General features: G+C 37.2%; 1 protein-coding gene across 4 annotated transcripts in view; it reads right to left on the bottom strand.

Annotated features, from left to right (window-relative positions):
* Nucleotides 1-20,337, bottom strand: part of Znf407 (zinc finger protein 407) — a 433,003-nt gene that overhangs the window by 123,187 nt on the left and 289,479 nt on the right. For all 4 annotated transcript variants that reach the window (XM_046448589.2, XM_046448588.2, XM_058580688.1 and 1 more), the window contains one exon: nucleotides 15,499-15,677. In XM_046448589.2, coding sequence (XP_046304545.1) covers nucleotides 15,499-15,677 — 179 coding nt within the window. The remainder of the gene's footprint in view (nucleotides 1-15,498; nucleotides 15,678-20,337) is intronic.

Genomic DNA, 20,337 nt, shown 5'->3' with positions numbered 1-20,337 from the left:
AGAATACTGTTAAGAGCAGGTACATATGAGTGAAATTTTGGTGAATGATTCAAATCCATTACACAACTAAATCCAGTTATACAATTAAATTTTTTAAATACTGAGAATTTGATCTTCAATGTAACGGACTTCCTGTCTGTATACCACAGAAAGTATTGTGCAAACAAAATCCAACATGTGACATGTAAAAAATATGGTAGATGCATTTAAAACCTCTAATAGTTGAGTTTCATACATAAAACATTCCATTAGGACCAGTTTTTAAGATTTAAACTCTTATGATGACGAGAGTTCTTATCTTCATAATAAAGCACTTAGTTTGTATCCCTAAAAGTGGTTCCGTTTCTGTGACTGAACCCTGACTGGAAGACATTTTTGGATGGTGACTTTAAATCTGAATATCACACATTTCACTGTCAATGATATGTTGTAAAGCAGTAGCATAATAGTGGTTGCAAAGAAGACAAAAGTTTCTCACTGTATCACAGTCCCAGTAGTGTGAGTTAGTTACTTTGATTCATTTTCACCCCCACTGTTAAATCAGGAATAACAGGAGCATGGAGTGTTTCTGGGAATTAAATGAGATGAGACCTCTTCCTTGGTGCTCCATTTTTGCAAGTATGCCTCTAGAAAGTACCGTGGACTTTTCCCTCATAGACCCAATATAGCATTAGGCACTGACTTGTGTGACTGCTCAGCTAATGTCTGTTCCCTCTCAAGGCAAGGCCCACACTTTCTTGCTCATATCTGTGTCTTTGACACCTAATACAACATGGGAGAACACACTGTAGGTATGTGTTCTGCAACTATTTTTTAAATTCACAAAGTGAGTTATGTCAATCTCCAAAGACATTGTTAAGAACCAAATGTCTAACTGTTCAAAATCTGATGATATCCAGCATGTCTCAACACAAGAGCAGTTACAAATTCTCAAACAAAATTAATTTCTATTCACCTCAGAACTTTTGAAACATGTTTTTCAACATACAAAACAATAGAATATAATCTCATGAAATCAGAGAAATTCATAAAATCTTTTTTCTCATAAAATTATCAATTCAGTTTTTCTTCATAAACTGATATAACAAAATATCTCAAATTAATAATCTGGAAATATTAAAGACAACTTAGATAACCTTACCTCTGAAGTTGGGGAGGAGGTCTCTTTCTGTTCTGCGTTTTAGATCATGGTGAGAGATTCAAAATTTAAAAACATACATCACAAAAATACTTTGTTTTGTGACATATAGGGTAAACCTTGCATCACTGAGATCATCATATCCAGATTTTCCAGAATTCTATGGTGTTGAGGTTTAAATAGAGACAACAAAGACAAGAATGCTACCTGCAGAGGGCTTTGCAATATGAGGAAACAGCCATTTACTTCAGAAAATCTATAGAAATTAGGAAATCTATTTTCTCAGGAGGTAGAGATTGTGGGGTAGGAATAATGGCCTTTGTTCTTCATTACAAGGCTCACTTAGAGGGGCACTAATGATAAGCATAAACATGCAGAATGGAGTACAATGAAATATAAACTATAAATACTCAGATAAAATGTCTTCACAAATTAGCATACTACACTTTAGCTCTGTTTCAAAATATTTGGGCCAAGCATTCAATTTTATCTGTACTATGATAATAAAATACTGTTTCCTACACTGAGTTAAAATGACTATGCATATTAATATAATAAGTGAGTATCTTGGCACCTTAATGCCTGGAAGATGAACACATTCAAACTGATCCTACCATAAATAATAAAAATACAGCCCTAAATTTCAAATGTCTGTCAATGTAAAAAAAGACATTAAAAATCTGATATGGTCAAACTGAACATAGAACATCTTTAAAATATCTAACTTATTTTCTTACACAGAGAAATTGGGGTGAAAAAAAGGGAACATATGTTAAGTACTATAGAGTTATATTTGAAATAAAAATTACTTCATGAACTGAGTTCAGGCTCATGGTAAGAGATTCACAATCTAAAAGTATGTACCACAAAACAGTTTTTTTTTTTTCATTACATACAGAGGGAAAAGGCTAGAAATATGAATAGAAATGATCAATCAGGAAAACACTGAAGTAAAAAAAAAAAAAAAAAAGACACCCAAAGTTTTACGTGGCCTCTTTCAAAGAGCTATACTGTATTGTTGCTCATCCTCTTTCAGCATTCCTCTGTGTGGCTGCACAGCCAACTCTTCCACTCAACCCCTGGCACACTGTGTCGAACATGCAACCTCCTCTGCCTGATCAGTGCTCCCAGCCTTTCTCTGCTCCTCACCCCTGATTTCTCTGTTCTTACAAAATCAAGTACTCTTCAATTTGTCTTCATGCTCTTAAGATTGCTGTCTTGGTTTACTCTCGAGTTGTACAAGTTAGAGCTACATTAGCATCCCTGCAGCAAACACAATTTCCAACATACTTTTTAAATAGCAAGAGCACTTACAAGTTGAGGATCTACATGTGGTACCTACACTATCTAGTACTCGGTTTAAAGTGTGAAGTCTGCTCAGTCTAAGAAACAAGGTTAATCTAACAAAGCCTAATTTTACCAGTGGGTTATCTGTAAAATACCAAGGACCACAGTTCACTGTCAATTGAAGTCTCTATAAAAATGTAAACATATTTTGTAAGTATTTAGTTACTCATATAAAAAATGCTAAAGTATGGTACTTAACTACTCCAATACAACTATCACTAAGAGATAATAAGTGGGAAAGGTTGAGTTTAGTGCCTAAAGAATAAGAACTTAGGTGAAGCCAACAGCAATACCATCCGACAGAATCCTACAATGTCAAGAGGTTACTTGGCCACTCTCATGCCCCACACATTCCCGAAAGCCTACAGTCTACTTATGACAGACAGTCTTCTTTCCAATGAAGGGACAGGTGGGATAAACTTACTATATGAATATGCAATCATGCTGACAATCCAGTCACTGATGTTAGTATCAGTGGAATACTAAACATTGGCACTCAAGAGCACAACTACTGGCATGATTAGAAAGAATGTAGGAGCTGGGCAAATGGCCTCATCCACAATCCCAGTTGGGGAGAGGTTGAGGCAGGAGGAACATAGCCATGCTCAGCAACTTAGTGAGTCCCTGTGTCAAAATAAAACTAAAACAGGCTTGGAGTACAGCTCACTGGTAGACTACTCTGGAGTATTTCCCCAGTGCCCCCTATACCCCAAAAAAGAACACAGAAGAGACACAGTAATTTCAGTTACATATTTTATAAATTAAACACAGAGCACTTAAAATATGCCAGATACTATTTGGAGTACTTTACAAATATTATTGACTCACTTCAATACAACTAACACTAAAAGATTAGTTGACAGAAACTTTAATGCAAGATGCAAAAGGATCTATTTCATTACTTGAGATGTGGATTCTATTTAAAGCAATAGAATTCAAATTTGTTCCTGGTCAAGTTCTGGATGGAAACTCAAACTATAATTCATACTAATGGAAGGAAACTAGGCAAGAAGTATGAAAGAGATCCTGAAAGGTAGTTCCCTAAAAGAGCTCTCCTCCCAAAGAAAAAAAATCATATTCCATGCAAATTGAAATTAATCTATTCTACCTCCAAAGAAATCTTGCCTTTGCCTTTACAAACAGGAAATCACTTATGCTAAGTTTTTATTTTAAGCATGGACTGAAATTATGATTTTTCACAAGAAGAAAGAATGACTCCCTGCCAATCATACTGACATGCTATTCAACAAATGGCACTAATAGCTGTGACAAGAGTGAACATGTCTGAGCAGAGCTTTTTAAGAATAATCTAGACCAGCCATCAAAAACCACTGTTTTATCAAGTTGGGGCCTACGCCATATTCTGCTGCAGTAAAAGCTATTAGGTGATTCAAGTGACTACTTTACAATAATGGATTTTCATCTATTAAAAGAACTTATGTAAGTATTTCTAATCTTACTTTAAAAATGGAAACAACATGAAAGTAAGCATATTTATAAGTTCAAATATTCTGCTTATTTTTCCTCAATTTTGAAACTTTACTGAAATGACTTATATAATTCAGATGTATCACTTAACATCATTTGGTCTATTTACTTATACTCATGCTCAAGGCAATGAGAATAATTTTTGTATGATTCTTCCCATTTTCACTTTCCCCTTCCCAGTAGCATCCTGCCCTGAACAATTCCTCATCAGCCAGGAAGCCTGTTCAGTACCTGCTAAGACAGGCGAGTCTAGAACACTGACAAGAGCAATTGTTTCTGCTTCTGTAATTTTCAAAAGCTGTGATGAAATGCATATTATTCAGCCTTAAAGAGGAAGGAAACTCTGGCAAATGCCATGACATAGATGAGCCTTGAGGACATTATGCTAAATGCGACAAGATAGTCACAAAAGACAACTGTATGATTCCACTTGTACAAGAGGTAAAATAGTCTCTAGATTGCAGCATTTCTCTTGTGTTCAATTTAATCTCATGTTATTTTGTTCACCATGGCTGTAGAAGCAATAAGCCATATCATATATATGTGTGTGTATGTGTACATTCATATGCAGATATACAGATAGGTACCATATAACCTAAGGATGGGGTAGGCTATACTATCTAGGTTTGTGAAACTACACTCTATGTTCATACAATCACAAAATCACCTAATGACACATTTCTCAGAACACATCCACATTATGTGATGAATGAATACATAGCAAACAACAGTATGAAATAGGTGAGTACTGTTTGAAATGATGGCAAAGCTCACCTAAGAAGAATTGTATCATAAGCAAAAAACATTTTCTTATTCTTATAAAAAATTAAAACATAATAATCTCACAGGTCACTATATTCCTAGCACAATTTAGAAATCTCATTGTATTTGTCCATTGGATTTTATAAATGACATGGTAAGTGCCCCTCATCCAGTCGTTTAAGAGAGGAGGAAGACAGTGACCACGACAAATCAGACAATTTCTTTTTTTTTAATATTTTTTTTTTAGTTGTCAATGGATCTTTATTTTATTTATTTATATGCTGTGCTGAGAATCTAACACAGGGCCTCATACATGCTAGCAAGTACTCTACCACTGAGCCACAACCCCAGCTCCTATTTTTTTAAACATTCTTTTAGTTGTCAATGGACCTTTACTTTTTTATTTTAAATTTAAAATTCATGTATGCTTACATTTAAAAAATTTCTATGGTAACAGAGGGTAAAGAATCAGATCTAAAGAAATGCTGACTTATTTTTAAGAAAAATGCAAAGTTAATTCAACAAATGTTGCTCAACAAAGATGACACCTATCTGTAGAAAGAAGAGCCCTGACTCATACTTCATGCTAAACAAAATACAACTCAAAATGGATCATGGACCTAAATGAAGAATGTAAAAGAATCAAGCTTCCAAAAGAAAAATAAGAGTTATTCTTTGTAACTTGAGTTAAGCAAGTAATTTTCTGATACCACATCAAAAGCAAAAATCATATAGAAAAAATTAATAAAAGGAACTAGTTTAAACTTTTGTTTGCAAAAGACACGACACTGTTGAGAAGAAAAAAGTTAGAAAATAATGGAAAATCATATTTCTGACAAAGGTCTTGTATAAAAAACATACAAAAGAAATACCCTGAACTCAACCCAAAGAAAAAAAGGAGAAACTACTTCAAGGTTTTTTTTTTTTTTTTAAACTCTGCAGGGGCCTGGGGTTTTCCCACCTCCCCATGGCACAGAGTGGAACACGTGTCTGCCATGACGGGCGCGAAACTACTTCAAAATATTCATCAAGGACATATCTAGGTGTGAATGGGCATGTGACTTGAAGCTCCACAACATAGTGATCAGTCAGAAATAAATCAGAGCCATGAGGTACACTCAACGCCTAAAAGAACGACTCAGGGGCTAGGGTTGTGGTTTAGGGGTAGAGCACTTGCCTAGTACGTGTGAGGCACTGGGTTTGATTCTCAGCACCAAATAAAAATAAATAAATAGAATAAGGTAATCTACAACTACAATACAATAAGGTAATCTACATCTACAACTAAAAAAAAAAAAAAAAAAGACTCAGAACATGAACCCGCAGTGCCAATTACTGTTGAAGATGTGGTGCTACGAGGCTGTCAAACACTGCTGGTGGTGCTACAAAATGCACAAACACCCAGGGAAATAGTTGGACAGTTAAGATATTAGTTGTCTCGTTTCTAGGTAACTTATATTTACACAGAAACCTATATGTGAATGTTTACAGCATCTCTATTCATAATTGCCAAAAGGAATAAATGACCTAGATGTGGCATTTCATTTGGTTTTGATTTTCGTTTTCCTAATGAGTCATGATGTTAATGATGCTGAGCATATTTCTATCTGTTTACTGGCCATCTGTAAATCTTCTTTGGGAGAAATGACTCTTCTAATCCTTTGTCCACTTTTATGAAGGTTATCTGCCTTGCCACTGTTGAGTGCCTTCTATATTCTGAATATAGGCCCTCATGAGCTAGATTTGTAAATGTTTTGTCCTATTTTATTGGTTTTCTTTTTATCTTCTTCTTTTATTTATTTATTTGTTTTGGTTGTAGATGGACACAATACCTTTGTTATTTTTTTTATTTATTAGGTGGTGCTGAGGATCGAACCCAGTGGCTTACACATCAGGCAAGTGCTCTACCACTGAGGTATAACCCTAGCCCCTCATTTTATCTTCCTGATGGTCTCTTTAAAGAACACACTTTTTTAGCTTTGATGAAGTTCAATTCATCCATATATATATATATATATATATATATTTTTTTTTATATATATAAAATATATATAAATATTATATATATATATATTTTTTTTTTGAGCCTGTAATGTTGGTATGTCACATCCCTCACCACCACCGCTACTCTCCCCCCGCCCCTGAAAAGAAAATTAAAATAAACCCTTGTTTAACCCAGGTGACAAAGATTCACAGACATGCTGGGGTTTTGTATTCATACATGCATTCAATACTCAGCCTGTGAGAAGTCCTGGAAGAGAGGCACCCAGAAGCAGTATATATGCCTAGTGTAGGTATTTTGTTTTATGAATACCAGTCTCCAATCACTGGAACCAGGGCTCCTTCAAGAAGTGGTTGACTTCAGGATCAGAGCAGGGAAAACATATAATAAACCCAAAGTATGTCACAGAGGCACAAAGTACAGAGATACTGATAAAGTGAGGAGACACATCAAAGAGCAGAGGAGCCCACCTGAAAGAGTGCCCAGTGGCCAAAAATGATGATTTTCAAGGAAGTCCATGCTGAAATAAGCCGAACAAATAAATTATTGGAAGAGAAGGGGCAGATATTCCTCACAGAAGTTAAATTATTAAAAGTAGACAGAAGGAAGTAAAGTCAGCATGTGAATACCACAGATCTATTTCGGACAGGAACCAATAATGAATGTCAAAATTAGTGGGCAAATGTTTTGAGGAGAAATAGCCTATTTGTATGAACTATAAGTATCAGGTTACTACCTGCAGTCATAGCATGCCCCTGATATGATGCATACCCCTTCTGGGGTCCTCTTGCAGAGCCTCAACCTCATCATGGTAAACACTAGTCCACCCCAAGTTAAGGGACAGTCTATAAAATAACTGATCCATTTTAAAAGTATAAAGGTCCTGAAAGACTGTAAAACTATCATATACTGAAGAAGACCAATAAGACATGACAACCAAAGGGAATGCTGGTCCCTGGAGAGAATTCTGGAAAGAAAACAGTGTGAGTAGAGGAACTGGTGGAGTATGAATAAAGAATATAGAGTAAGAAATAGTACTCTACCAAAGCTAACTTTTCTGGTTTTCAGAATTGTACTGTGGTTACATGATGTTAACATTTGGGAAGGTTTGGTGAAGGATTTAGGAGAACTCTATTATTTTTGCAACTTTTCTGTAAGTTTAAGATTACTTAAAAAATCTGAAAAGAAAACTTTACAATGGTTATTTTACTTACTGAAAATAGAAATAAATTAACTTTCAAGAGTTATAATGTACATTACTTTATATTGTGAACTAAAATTTCAAAGATAACTAAACAATATATCTAAATTTACCTCATAATTTGAAAACCTTGTGATGCTATTCTTCATTAAATGGCTTCACCTGAAACAATAATCTGGTACACAGCATAAACAACAAGGCTTGTCAATACCTACTATTTTTCTCTCATATGAAAACATCTTTTAGTTGGGGTCAAAATACATGTATGTAGGTATATAAATTTTTTAAATAAATAAGCCATACTGAATTAAACAACTGAAAAATGGGCATAAAAAAGTAAAAGCTATATCAATTACTTGATAAGATAATATTGCTATACTATAACTTTTCAAAATCAACTTTTCCCTTAAAATTTTGATAAATGAAGTTATCAGGATTTCCTTTTTTTTTTTTTTTTAACTATTTTAACTTTCAGAAGCCAGTTCATGAGTACTGCAAATGTAAATGTTCGCCCTGTAAAGGTTCCATTTTTACCAGTGGATGAGGCAAATGCAGGGCCTTGTGCCTGTGTCACCCTGCAGCTGTGAGGCCAGAAGAACTGAAGAAAGTTTCCTGAAGGCTCTGGCTGACATAGATGTGAAGAGGACTTGACTTTAATTAAATAATACTTTAAAACTTTTTTAAAAAAATCATGTAGTTATTCAATGAGTTTGAGTGACCCAAGGGCCTGAGACTCATTAAAATGGTTAACTGAGTGGGTTTTCATGAATTTCAGCAATCTCACTAGGGGACACAACAGGAGCTGCATTTTAATTGCGTACTCTGACTTTATTTGAACCACGCTTGCAAAAGAGAAGCAAACCCTGTTAGTCACTATGTGGTTGAGAACAGAAACAGCCTGATGAGGACCTTGCTCAGAGCCACCCAACTCCATGGGGATAAAGTCCACATCCATACCCAGCACACGTGCCTTCCGCTGTCTGGCATTCAGGTGGTTGGCTCTGGACTTGCCAGCTGTGGTTACATCCGTGAAACTGTTACATCTGTTTATCATGCAGGTTTAAAAGTTATATGATTTTACTTCCTAACACATGTAACCAGTGAATTGGAAATTTTAAAAATTTCAAGGTTTCCCTGATAAGAATTTCACTTTCTGACAGTGGTTTATGTATTGGAATTCGTGGAAAAAGCCATGGATTTGATTCAGGAACACTCTGGTTATGTATCCTTAGGCAACTTACCGACTTAAGGACCCATTCTTAAAAATCAATAAATGGGGAATAACACCTATCAGAGAGATTTGTTTTGAAGATTTAAGGGCCCAAGGGGAAGCATGGTGCTATGATTACCCTTCCTCTTTCTTTCTTATTAACTGGAAAGGCCAAATGTGATGGTGTGGAAAACATGGTACTTCAGTGCTACTCCTAGCCACTTAAGAAGAAGCAATTCAGAATGGAGTGTGGATTTAGAACTCCACAACAGTTAGGGCCCCCCTCTGCAGGGCTGCTGAGGGGAAGGGGCCAGAGGATGGGCCAGAAAGACAGCAGCACTTATTTCTCTAACATGATTCCACAAGGTCAAGCAGGTTAGAGGTCTCTTTCACTTTTTACAAAAGGAAAGTTAGAATGTATTTTTTCTCACACAGATTAAATGTAAGAGGATTTAAGGATGTATCATTAGAAGCTTTTGGGAAAAAAAAAACTATTCTAGAACATTATTTAAAAAATGAGGAATGGCGGTGAGATCTAAAGATCTGCTTAACGTATTTACTAATAAACATCCATGAATGAGATTTTCCTAGATACCAATTATATTATAGGAAAAGCTAGGCTGGTAAAAATACTGCTCTGCTGTTATTCACCCAACAACTGTGAGGACAGTTCATCCTAAATGTAGGGATTCCAACAGGCAGGAGAGGAAGAAAGAGTGAAGAGAAAGGCCAGATGCTGAAATACCCACTTGCCAGGCTGTGAGGGACATGGAGGACATCACACAGCAGAAGACGCCAGAGGATGGAGACAGGAGTGTGAGAGGAACAAAGACTTTTGCAGCAGTTAAGAAAAACAGTAAATTAATCCAGGGATGCTGTCTTGGGTGACATTAGTTGGACTGCTAATTATTTTAGGAAGTCTTTTGTTAGTGGTAAAGAACCAAGAGACTGGAAAACACAGAATCCAGTCTGAAGGTTAACAAGAAAGAGGGAGAAAGGCTGAAAATTATAGACCTGTATGTCTAACATCTATATTAGGAAATAAATGTGAGATGATACTTATGGATGAGCTTAATGATACATTTGGGGAAGTACAACTTAATAGGGGTGAGTCAGCATAGATTTACCAAAGGCAATCTTGTCAGAAAAAATTGTTCCTTTTTAGGTTGAAACAATAATTGGTTCATGTAAGGGAGAACCAATAAGAACCTGTCAGCTTTTCCAGAAATTTTTGGACCTTCTCATAAAATGACTTATTGTACAGGATGCCATGACATGTGTCAGCACACCCAACTAACAAAGGAGATAAAAGCAGCAGGGGTGGAAACAGAGGCCAAGAGGAATCTGGGAAAGACTGTGTGCTACAGGACTCTGCCCAGGAGAACACCAACGAAAGGAGCCTTTTATGCCAGGAAACCTGGAAATATAGCTAGCTAAGAGGGAATGGGTAAGACAAAAGGCTACAGCTGTTTAACCTTAACTGTGACATGTGAAGCAAACGGCTCAGAGGTAGAATATGAAATTTAGCCTGCCTAAGTAAAAACTTGGATAAAATTAAGGAATTAAGTTTAGTTTAAATGGTACTGAATCAGTTATCAGTAGGGAGAAAAAAAAGATGTGGGGATTTGATAAGAGTCAAATTTCCATGTTTCTATTCTTATATAACTGGGTAAGAAGCAAGTGCTATGGAATACAGATAAATAAAACACATTAGAGAGAATATAAAAACTGGTTATCTTAGAGAAGAAGAGGAAAATCCCAATTTGTGAGGAGAGTATGAAAAATTCATGTGTTATCACTCTGTACATGTAATAATCAAATGTATGTTTTCAATGATCAAGTCTTAATATATACAAGAACCAATGAAAATAAAATTAATTTAAATATAATACAAAAGTATGACAGTAGAAAAATAAAGGAAATTAAGAAAAATACCATGTCATCATTTAATGCTTAATTTCTCCTGCACAAACAACATTTGATCATTACTGTTAGAAAACAGCCATTTACTACATTTAAAGTCTAGGATTCTCAGAAATATGAAACCTTATAGTCTTGATGCAGTGATCACACTCTGGGAAAAGGTCACACAACCCTGGGAGTTCTAGTGGGAACCTGTCCAGGAACCAGGAAGATTACTTCAATGGCAAAAGGAGTCTCTGGGCTAAAAGGCAGAACCACAAGTCTTTCACTTGGAAAAACCCCTCATTCTTCTCAGCCCAATCCCTGATGACTCAGCGGGCTTTCCTGAGCCCCACTTTGGCCTACCCCACACCTCCCTTTCTTTGGGGTTATGTTCACAGAATTCTGTCAAACAACTACTGGGGAGAACTATGTGTAAAGTCAGACTGAAGGCCACTGGGACTGCAAACATAGACATATTCAATTAATTTTCAAGGTATAGTGAATAAAAAGCTTATTCATGGATAAGAAAGATAGTAAAAGAGACAGGTTGCAAAAACTGCAGATATCAAATCAAGATAATTTTTGAGGTAACATGATTACACTAAACAGAAAAAACATTGTAATCTACAGTGAGAGAATTCTGGCCATTCTTAATACAATGTCAGATTTGTAGGGATTAATGTGAATGTAAGTACTCATCATACTAGATCTAGAGTGGACATAAATGGACCGCTCTAGAAATCTGCAGGGGGATGTTTTAAAAAAGTACACACAGAAAAGTGCACAGCTCCTAGGAGTTTGATGAATTTTCTCAGACTGAACACAACTGTGTCCTGACACAGGGACTAAAGAACAGAATGTGACTAGCACCACTGGGACTTATTCCATTGATGATAACGACAGGGAGAATTTACCCTGATGTTTAAGACCACAGATAAATTCTGACTGTGTTTCTATTAATATAAATGAAATTATATGGAATAGATTTCTAAAATTCTGGCTTAGTTCATCCAGTGATGTGATGGATATCTATATTACACTGTTGCTCATAATTACAGTTCATTCATTCTTACCAATATAAGTATTCTACTATGTAAATGTATAATCTTTACATATTCTACTTGATGTACATTTGGATAGCTTTGGTTTCTGACTATGATGAATATATCAATAATTATTTTAAGTATAAATACTAAGTAAAAGACAGTATTTCATGTAAAAGATTAACATTGAGCAGAAAAAAGCACAAAATGCCAAGTAGATGCTGCTTGCAAGAAAGCGGAATTGGCGTACTGGTAAGCAACACAGTAGAAACGTGGCAAGAGGTACTGTACGCACAGATACCAAGGGACATTTTCTAATTCTAAGAGTATACACATTCCTCATTGTATGTGAGCACATGTGTCTGTGAATATATAAATCTAAAATCTGAAGCTCAGAGATATCTAAAGATACCCAACCTTACAAAGTGTCACAGCAGGGACCTGAATTGGTCTCCAGAAAACTCAAGTTTTCTGTAATTTGTGTAGACTACATCGCCTCCATAATGCAGCTGCACACCAGTGTAGAGACCCCAAGGGAACAGACAGCACAAAAAACCTCTTTCTGTAGAATTGCTCTAAAACAAAAACAAAATACCTATTTTAATAGGTATATTTTCCAAATACAATCCCAATTAAAATTTTAAATACCCAAATCTCACTCTTTGCAGTCTTTGCTACTGTCATATGTTTTCCATCGAATGGACTTTTTGATGTCTATCACACATGGAATAGCTTGATAGATGAGAGTGATTTGCTGTGCATGGTGAAGCACATCTCTCATTCCCGTACTCAGAAGCTGAAGCAGGAGAATGCAAGTTTCAGGTCAGGTAGGGAAAATGAGAGAGACTCTGTCTCAAAACAAAATAAAAAGGGGTGGGGATGCAGCTCAGTGGTAGAGTGCCTGCCCTACCCTAGCATGTGTGAGGTCCCAAGATCAATCCATAGTACTGAGAAAAGAAAAAGAGAGAGAAAAAAAAGAAATAAAGTGATTTGAGTAGGTGAGGTATTTATGGAAGTTTTGAACTCAATCTTTTATTGAAAGAACTGCATGACATGCTTCACTGAGCTTTGGGTTACAAAATCCTCAGCTTGTTGATAGGTGCTGGAGAACGCAGCTAAGACTGTTCTCCAACCACTCTCAGGCTTCCTGCCATTTGAAGGCACTAAACACTAGCTCCCTCTAGGAGATGGCTCAGCTGCCACCTGGTACCACCACAAACACCCCAGTAAACAGCAGTGGCAGTTCAATGTCATTATCATACTGAAATGCACCATAGATGATTAAGAATTCCAGGATCAAAAACTTCATGTTTTTAAAGTTTTGTCTTAATGAGCCAAATTATCAAAACAAAACTATGACTAACAGTACTACTGCCAGCACAGGAAGGACAGACACTCAACAGATCCACGTGTCATAGGGGCTCTTCTTGTGAAGATGCCACTCTGTCTTAGAAAATGCCCCTATCAGAAGTACAAAAGTTTAAAGAGAAAATCAGAACTAAGCACTCATTAGCAAGGCATATACAAGAAAGTAGGAATTTACTCAAAACTTAAATTTTTTATAGCTAATGATTCTTCAAAGCATATCACCAAGCAGCACTCACCATCACCAGAGCAGGTATCACATGAGCACAGCAGTTTACTCTTACTGTGCAAAACACAGAAGGAACACGTGGCTACCTTCACCACCATCGTCCCCTTTATGTTGGCATTTGTTTCTTTTAAAAGTTAGAGATACTTTATTTAAGGCAAATAACCTCTTGGTCTTGTTTCCCGTTAGGGGAATGGAAGGGGAAGAAAGATGGCAGTCCTGCACTGTGATGCAGGTGGAGCAGCACTACCTGAAGGGATGTTACTGACAACCTGGACACCACAGTTCACCTCACCTGCATGTTCTGGAAGTGTCCCCCCACAGGTTGTGCCTCCAGTATCTGTGCTGCCATGCTCATGTATTTACATATTTACAAAGAACCCCCAGTACTGATGGCCAGAGATACTGCAACTTGATTTTATCTATGTGAACTAAAGCTGAAAAACAAGTTCAGTTCAAAACCCAGTGACAACCTTGCCAAAAGGAAAGAGCAGAGACATCTGCTTTTGTTTGTTTACAAAGACGGTCCTGCATACAACAGAGACTGTGAAATGAGACATCCTACCATCATTTAAATCCGTCAGTCATTTCAACGTAAATTGAAAAATCTTACAGAAAGCACCAGCAGCAAACAAATAATTGCACTCTAATGTATACCTCACCAAAGGTATAAGAATAATATTATTCTAACTTAAATTACTCGCCACATTCTAGTTTTTTTAATGTAGGTGTCATATGGAAAGTACTGCTGAAATATTCTAAAACAATCTTGTATTTTTGCTGGGGCATCCCTTGACTTTCACACGCAAATATGTGAATCCTCACCCTCTTGGCATTGCACCCGGCTAGCACGAGGTGTCCTGTGCTAAAGGCTCCACAACAATCTCTTAAAATTTTCACAATGACCCAGCTAGGTAGTCCTCTCACAAAGACTTACACCTGACAAACCCGAGGCTCTATGTGGTCAGCCTACCCGAGGTCATGCAGCCAACACGGGAGAAGAAGCGGGACAGAAGGCTCTCACTGTGTCCGGCCACTGCTTCCAACAGACCCAGGATGCACAGGCAGGACTGACACACAGTGCTGTTGGGCTACATCTTGGGATACTTTTAAGTTGACTTCATGGTCAAGTACTTCTTCAAATAAGACCCCATGCCCATAATCTATCAAGATTCAAGGAACTTGTTAATTAAACAAAACACTGAGTGACAGCAGATCTGCATTACCCTGTGAGCATGACACCTTCTGGAGTATCTGACCTATAATCCAAAACAAGCCTGGTACCCACGTGGCCAGCATATCCTCAAAACCTGAGTGATGGTACGCCTCCAATTCTGGGAAGCGAGCAGCACTCTGTTACCCACGAGATGCTTGGTGCATCCTCCTCAGTCACATTCTTCTCTTCGCCTGGTTTTCGCTGGAAAATGATGGTGTACAGGGATAGGGAATAACATTCTAAATCACAAACATTTTTTCAAAAAATTAACTTTTACCAGTTAGTTAAAATATAAAGCTTAAACAACTCTCATTTCAGCTCCACTATGTTTTCAATATTTGCAGTTATTTGCTTTGTTGTCCTAGGGTGATTATTTTGGGAGATTTGTTTCTATGATAAAATCCAGTGAAAAAAGGCCTATTTTCACAGACAAGTGATACAAATACCAGAGTACACTTTGGTACAGATCTCAAGGTAGACACCATTACACTCTACTTCATTAAAATTGATCATGGTAATGTACAAAGAGCATTGCAACTACTGTGATCAATTAAGTGTTAAAAACAATAAGTATTTTAATAGTTTCCATCCTTACCAGCATGCAAGTATGCGAGGTCAGGATTCTCGATATCAGGATGTTGTTCTTTCAAGTGATTCCGGAACTCCACAGGGACATTTGTCCCATAATCACATTTGGGGCAGTTGTACATCTTGACTCCTTCATGTTTGCCAGTATGTAAAATGTGTTTGCGGATATTTTCAGCACAGTTTGACCTATGGAGTAAGAAAGAAAAGTAAATTGAATTACAAGTGAGAACAAAAAGCAAATTGAATTATGGTCAAATCAATAACACTGTATCACAAACAATAATATTAACTCTCATTGATGCAGTCTTTTTATGTGTTGGGTAAAATTCCATGTGTTGCACTTATATAATAATTAATGTACAATACATCAATCCTGTAAGTTGGTAGTTTTTATAATCCTGATGCCAATTCCTAAGTTGGTTTTTTACTTAGCAATCATTTCTATGTTGGCCGGAAAGATGGAATCACAGGCTATATTATTTTAATATCAAATTATTCTGGTGCCACTTGAGGGCAGTGAAGGTATGAGCTTACCCCCAAGAACTTGCTTCCCACTTCTTAGGAGGGGTATGGAAGGAAAGTACTATGATCATCAATGAAGTTAGAGCACTTTGGAGTCAAGCGTCTTTGGATTTTAAGTTTTGCCAAGCGAGGTGCTTCCATGTACAGCTCTAAGGTAGTGTGACAGGAGAAATGATGCTAGACTAAGAATGGAACCACCACATGACCCAGCCATCCTATTCCTTAGTATTTGTCCAAAATAACAGAAACCAGCATACTATAGTGATACATGCATATTAAAGTTTATAGCTGCACAATCCACAATACCTAAGTTATAGAACCAGCTTAGATGCCCATCAATAGAGGCAGATAAAGAAACTGTGGTATTTACATACAATGGAGCTGTATTCAGTCATAAAGAAGAAAGAAATTACGGCTTTACTTGTAAATGGATTGAACTAAGTAAAATAAGTCAGACTCAGAAAATAGAGGGTCAAATGTCTTATATGTTTTAACTAAAGCATAAAATGAATTTAAAAGAAAGGAATCTTACAAAAATAGGAGAGAGATCAGTAGAGAAGAAGTGAGAGGAAGAACTGGGGAATAAATGTGACCAAATTATGCTGGGTACATATATGAATATACCCCCCAAAATATAATCTTATTTGTAATTATAATGTATGGAGAAGGAAAATCAACAGAACATAAGGAGGGGATCGGGGAAGGAAAGGGGGTAGCACTGGGGATTGAAATAGAGAAATTATGCTGTATGTATTTATTAATATGTCAAAATTAACCCTACTATTACATATAATTCACTAAAAAGTAAAAAAGTTAATGCAGCTATACAGCAATGATAACTTCTCTTTATTTTTCAAATAATATTTCAAATAATGATTTACATACAAATAAATGCATTTTTAGGGGAAGACAAAGAAGAGAAGGAGGAACTGGAATAACAGATTTTACCAGCTGTTTTCAGCTTGCTCAACAAAAGAGTTCTATCACATTGGGTGTTAAAAATTCTTTTAGAATTTTAAATATATGAAAGACACAATCCATCTAAGAATAAAAAAGTCCACTTATTTACGGACGTGGGCTGTCAATGGCCTGATAACTGTGAGGCACCACATGAACCTGGAAGGTCAAGACTAGTGAAGTCATTTTATGGAGACACTTACAAGTAAGTATCAAAAAGATGAGCTGGTTTAGAAAGGCTGCATTCTACTCAGTGGTTAAAGCAGAGTCTGATGGTAGGTTTTCTGTTTTCAAGGCTGCGTGCTCTCAAATGTCCCATAGCCACCTTCCTCACAGTGCCTGCATAGCAAAGATGCTGGCACATCCTGAGACCAGCACAGGACTGCAGAGCCTCTTCAATGCATGTGTATCTTTGGAATAACAGCTCTCAGTCATGCTGATAAAAGTAGTAAAGGAAAACACCTGCAGGTGGACAATACAAATGTCACTTGTGTGACAGTAAAAAGGAAGAGTTGAATTCTGCAACTAGCTGGGTGAACTGTTCCAAATGACAGCTTTAACTCTGTTGCTCTCCAATTTCTTTTCAACAGCACCACAGACACCCCCTAAATTCATCATTGTTTACTGACACTGGGGTGTAGAAACACCAGGTTACTACTAACTTAATTACTACTATTTATCAGGACTATAGAGTCTTTGGTACCACCAAAATTATTTTCTTATATAAAACACTAGGTATTAAACATCATCAAAGATAATCACCCTCAAATAAAGAAATCAAACTGCTGAAATAAACACATTTCAATTATATGATGCATATCTAAATGGACAACAACATAAGTAATATGAACATTCATTGGAGGAAGAAAGAGATGACTTTGAAAACAGAATATTTTGTTTTCAAGAAGGGTTTTTTGGACAAATATAATATTTTTTTAGTATCTAAACAGCATGTGGAATCTAACCATCAAGAGAGTATTACTGAGATAAGGGGTATATAGAATTTAGGGTGTATCTATAATGTGCTAAAAACCAACTGGTGAGGAGTGGGGGAAAGGATTAAAATGGATAAAAGGGTTTTTTAAAATTAAAAATACAATATAAAGTTAAAAAATAAGTGGTTTGGAACATGAGATTTTAAAAGGTATTTAGGACCACATATACATATATATTTATGCACATACAGATGTGTGTATTCATATAAACATACTTCATGTTTTATTGTATAATACATGTGTACATGTGTATGTATAATTCTATGTTATAAATATAAGAAAAAAATACATACAGGGAAAAAAAAGGATGCATTTGGGGGAAATGGAGATAACTACTAATATGTATGGGGTCTCTTTTTAGGACAATAGAAATCTAAAATTGCTTCTGGCAATGGTTGCACAGCTCAGGGAGTATACTGAAACCCACAAGAATTTTGCCATTTCAGCAGGTTAACTGAAAGATATGTGCACTATTTCAAATTAGAACAAAGAACTCCTGTGCTTCCCGTGTTGATGTCACCCTTGGTCCTGCTGTTGGTACCTAGGGGACACATGTTCAGATGGCAAAGGTCCTGGCATAGAGAAGAGGCTCAAGTTCCATCAATCTCCACACAGGGAGCGATAGCAATTATTGAGTTCTGACATTTGAATTTCAGTTTTTCCCAATGTGCAGTCAACAGTAATTATCAGAAAACAGGTGCTCCCTTTCTGCAACTAGTGCTATTTGCAGCCCGACCAGTACCATGCCACATGCACCACGTGCATGCACACTGTGTAGTGCATGTCCTGCGAATCCTTCCCTCCTGAGCGGCATGGAGTGGGTGCCTTGGAGGATGGAGGGGCATAGATAGGATGCTCTCTGTTCCTGACCTGGATGATACTTCTGGGCCCAGCACTGCGCAGAAGGGAGACACCCCTCTCCCGTAAACCTCCTTCCTCTGCCACCCAGAGCTCCTATTACAAGCCAAGGGGCATAGTCCTGTCTGTCTCCAGCTACACGTAACCTGTTGTTTCCCTGTGGGGGAAGCATGATATATTTCTGTTAAGCTAATTTATGAGAAATAAAATATTTCAGAACACACCAGTGGTTCTATGCATGCTTTAAGTAGAGGAATGCTAGGAAAAACCGATGACACCGGCTGTCTGAAAGGAACTGGGAAGAGAGCTCCTGGAGCACAGTTCTCTGAATGAAGGAAAAAGTGAAGCAGGAAAGGCCCAGGCATTGCCCTGGGGATTTGGAATGGCCTCCAATCCTACTTCCTAACCCACGGAAGGACCCCAGCCTCCACCCCCACCCCCCAGCAGACTGCTGTGGCACAGAGAAACACTCTTGAGATATACAGTCAGATGGTCTGGGGTCCATTACAACATGTGAATTTCAGCCCTGCCATGCAAGGGATCTGTCATCTGCAGCGATTGCTTCAACTCTCCAAGACTCCCTTTTCCTTAACTATAATCTAAGGTTAATAGTTTCAAACTATCAAAATACTAAATGTATTCTACAAACACAAAAATTTCACATAGGAATGCAGAAAGCTATTCATGGCCTCTACATTACCTCTGCCCCACGCCCAGTCCTAAAGGCTAGTGTGAAACAGTGAGGGGAAAGGCAGGCAGCTCCCACAGCTTGGGCTGGCACAAAGGAGAAGGCAGGTATCAACACAGAGAGTTCATTGACTGGAACAGCTTGTCAAAATTTTGAGCTCTGCCCCTTCCCTTTCTGGATTCCACTCTACTATTATAGGCCCAGGATGACCTCCAGCTGAGAAAAAAGCAGCTGAGGGACACCCAGCAGGCCAAAGATGCTCTTACCCCTCTGACTGGTAAGCACAGACAGCGGGGAAAGAGGGATTCTTCAGCAGAGGCTTCAGCTTCCCTCCCTGGTTAAGGGATTCTTGCAGGACTCGCTAGGTCCAGAAGAACCTGCATACCCTACTTTTACAGAAACAGCATCCCAAGTTAAGAGCAAATTTCAAATTAAATTTTGGAATATGACCTGTTGGACACCTAGAGACAACTCGTACATCAATATTGAAAGCAGAGGGTGATCAATTACCAAAAGGATCCAGGATGGAAACTATGAATTTGAGGGCTTCTTAGAATATGACATGACAAATGAATTATTTTTTTTTTTCAAAAATTATGTTCTAAGGTGATGTATATGGAAACAAAAAAGAAAACACAATAATACTTCCAGAACTCTCTAAAATGATTAGTCAATACTACACACTCACGCCCCTCAACATAAAAGGCCTAAAATTGTTACTGAACCTGAAAAGGAAGCTTTACTAATTATTTTTTTCCTTTTCTTGTTTTTACTTTGGCTATTCATTCTTTTAGCTTTTGCTTGGATATTAAAAACCAATACCACT

The sequence above is a fragment of the Marmota monax genome, unplaced genomic scaffold (assembly GCF_021218885.2).
Source record: "Marmota monax isolate L192 unplaced genomic scaffold, Marmota_monax_Labrador192_F-V1.1 WCK01_AAM20220418_F8-fsc00060, whole genome shotgun sequence".
Taxonomy (NCBI): domain Eukaryota; kingdom Metazoa; phylum Chordata; class Mammalia; order Rodentia; family Sciuridae; genus Marmota; species Marmota monax.
Note: the sequence above shows the minus strand (reverse complement) of the source record. Positions and strands in the feature narration are given on the sequence as shown.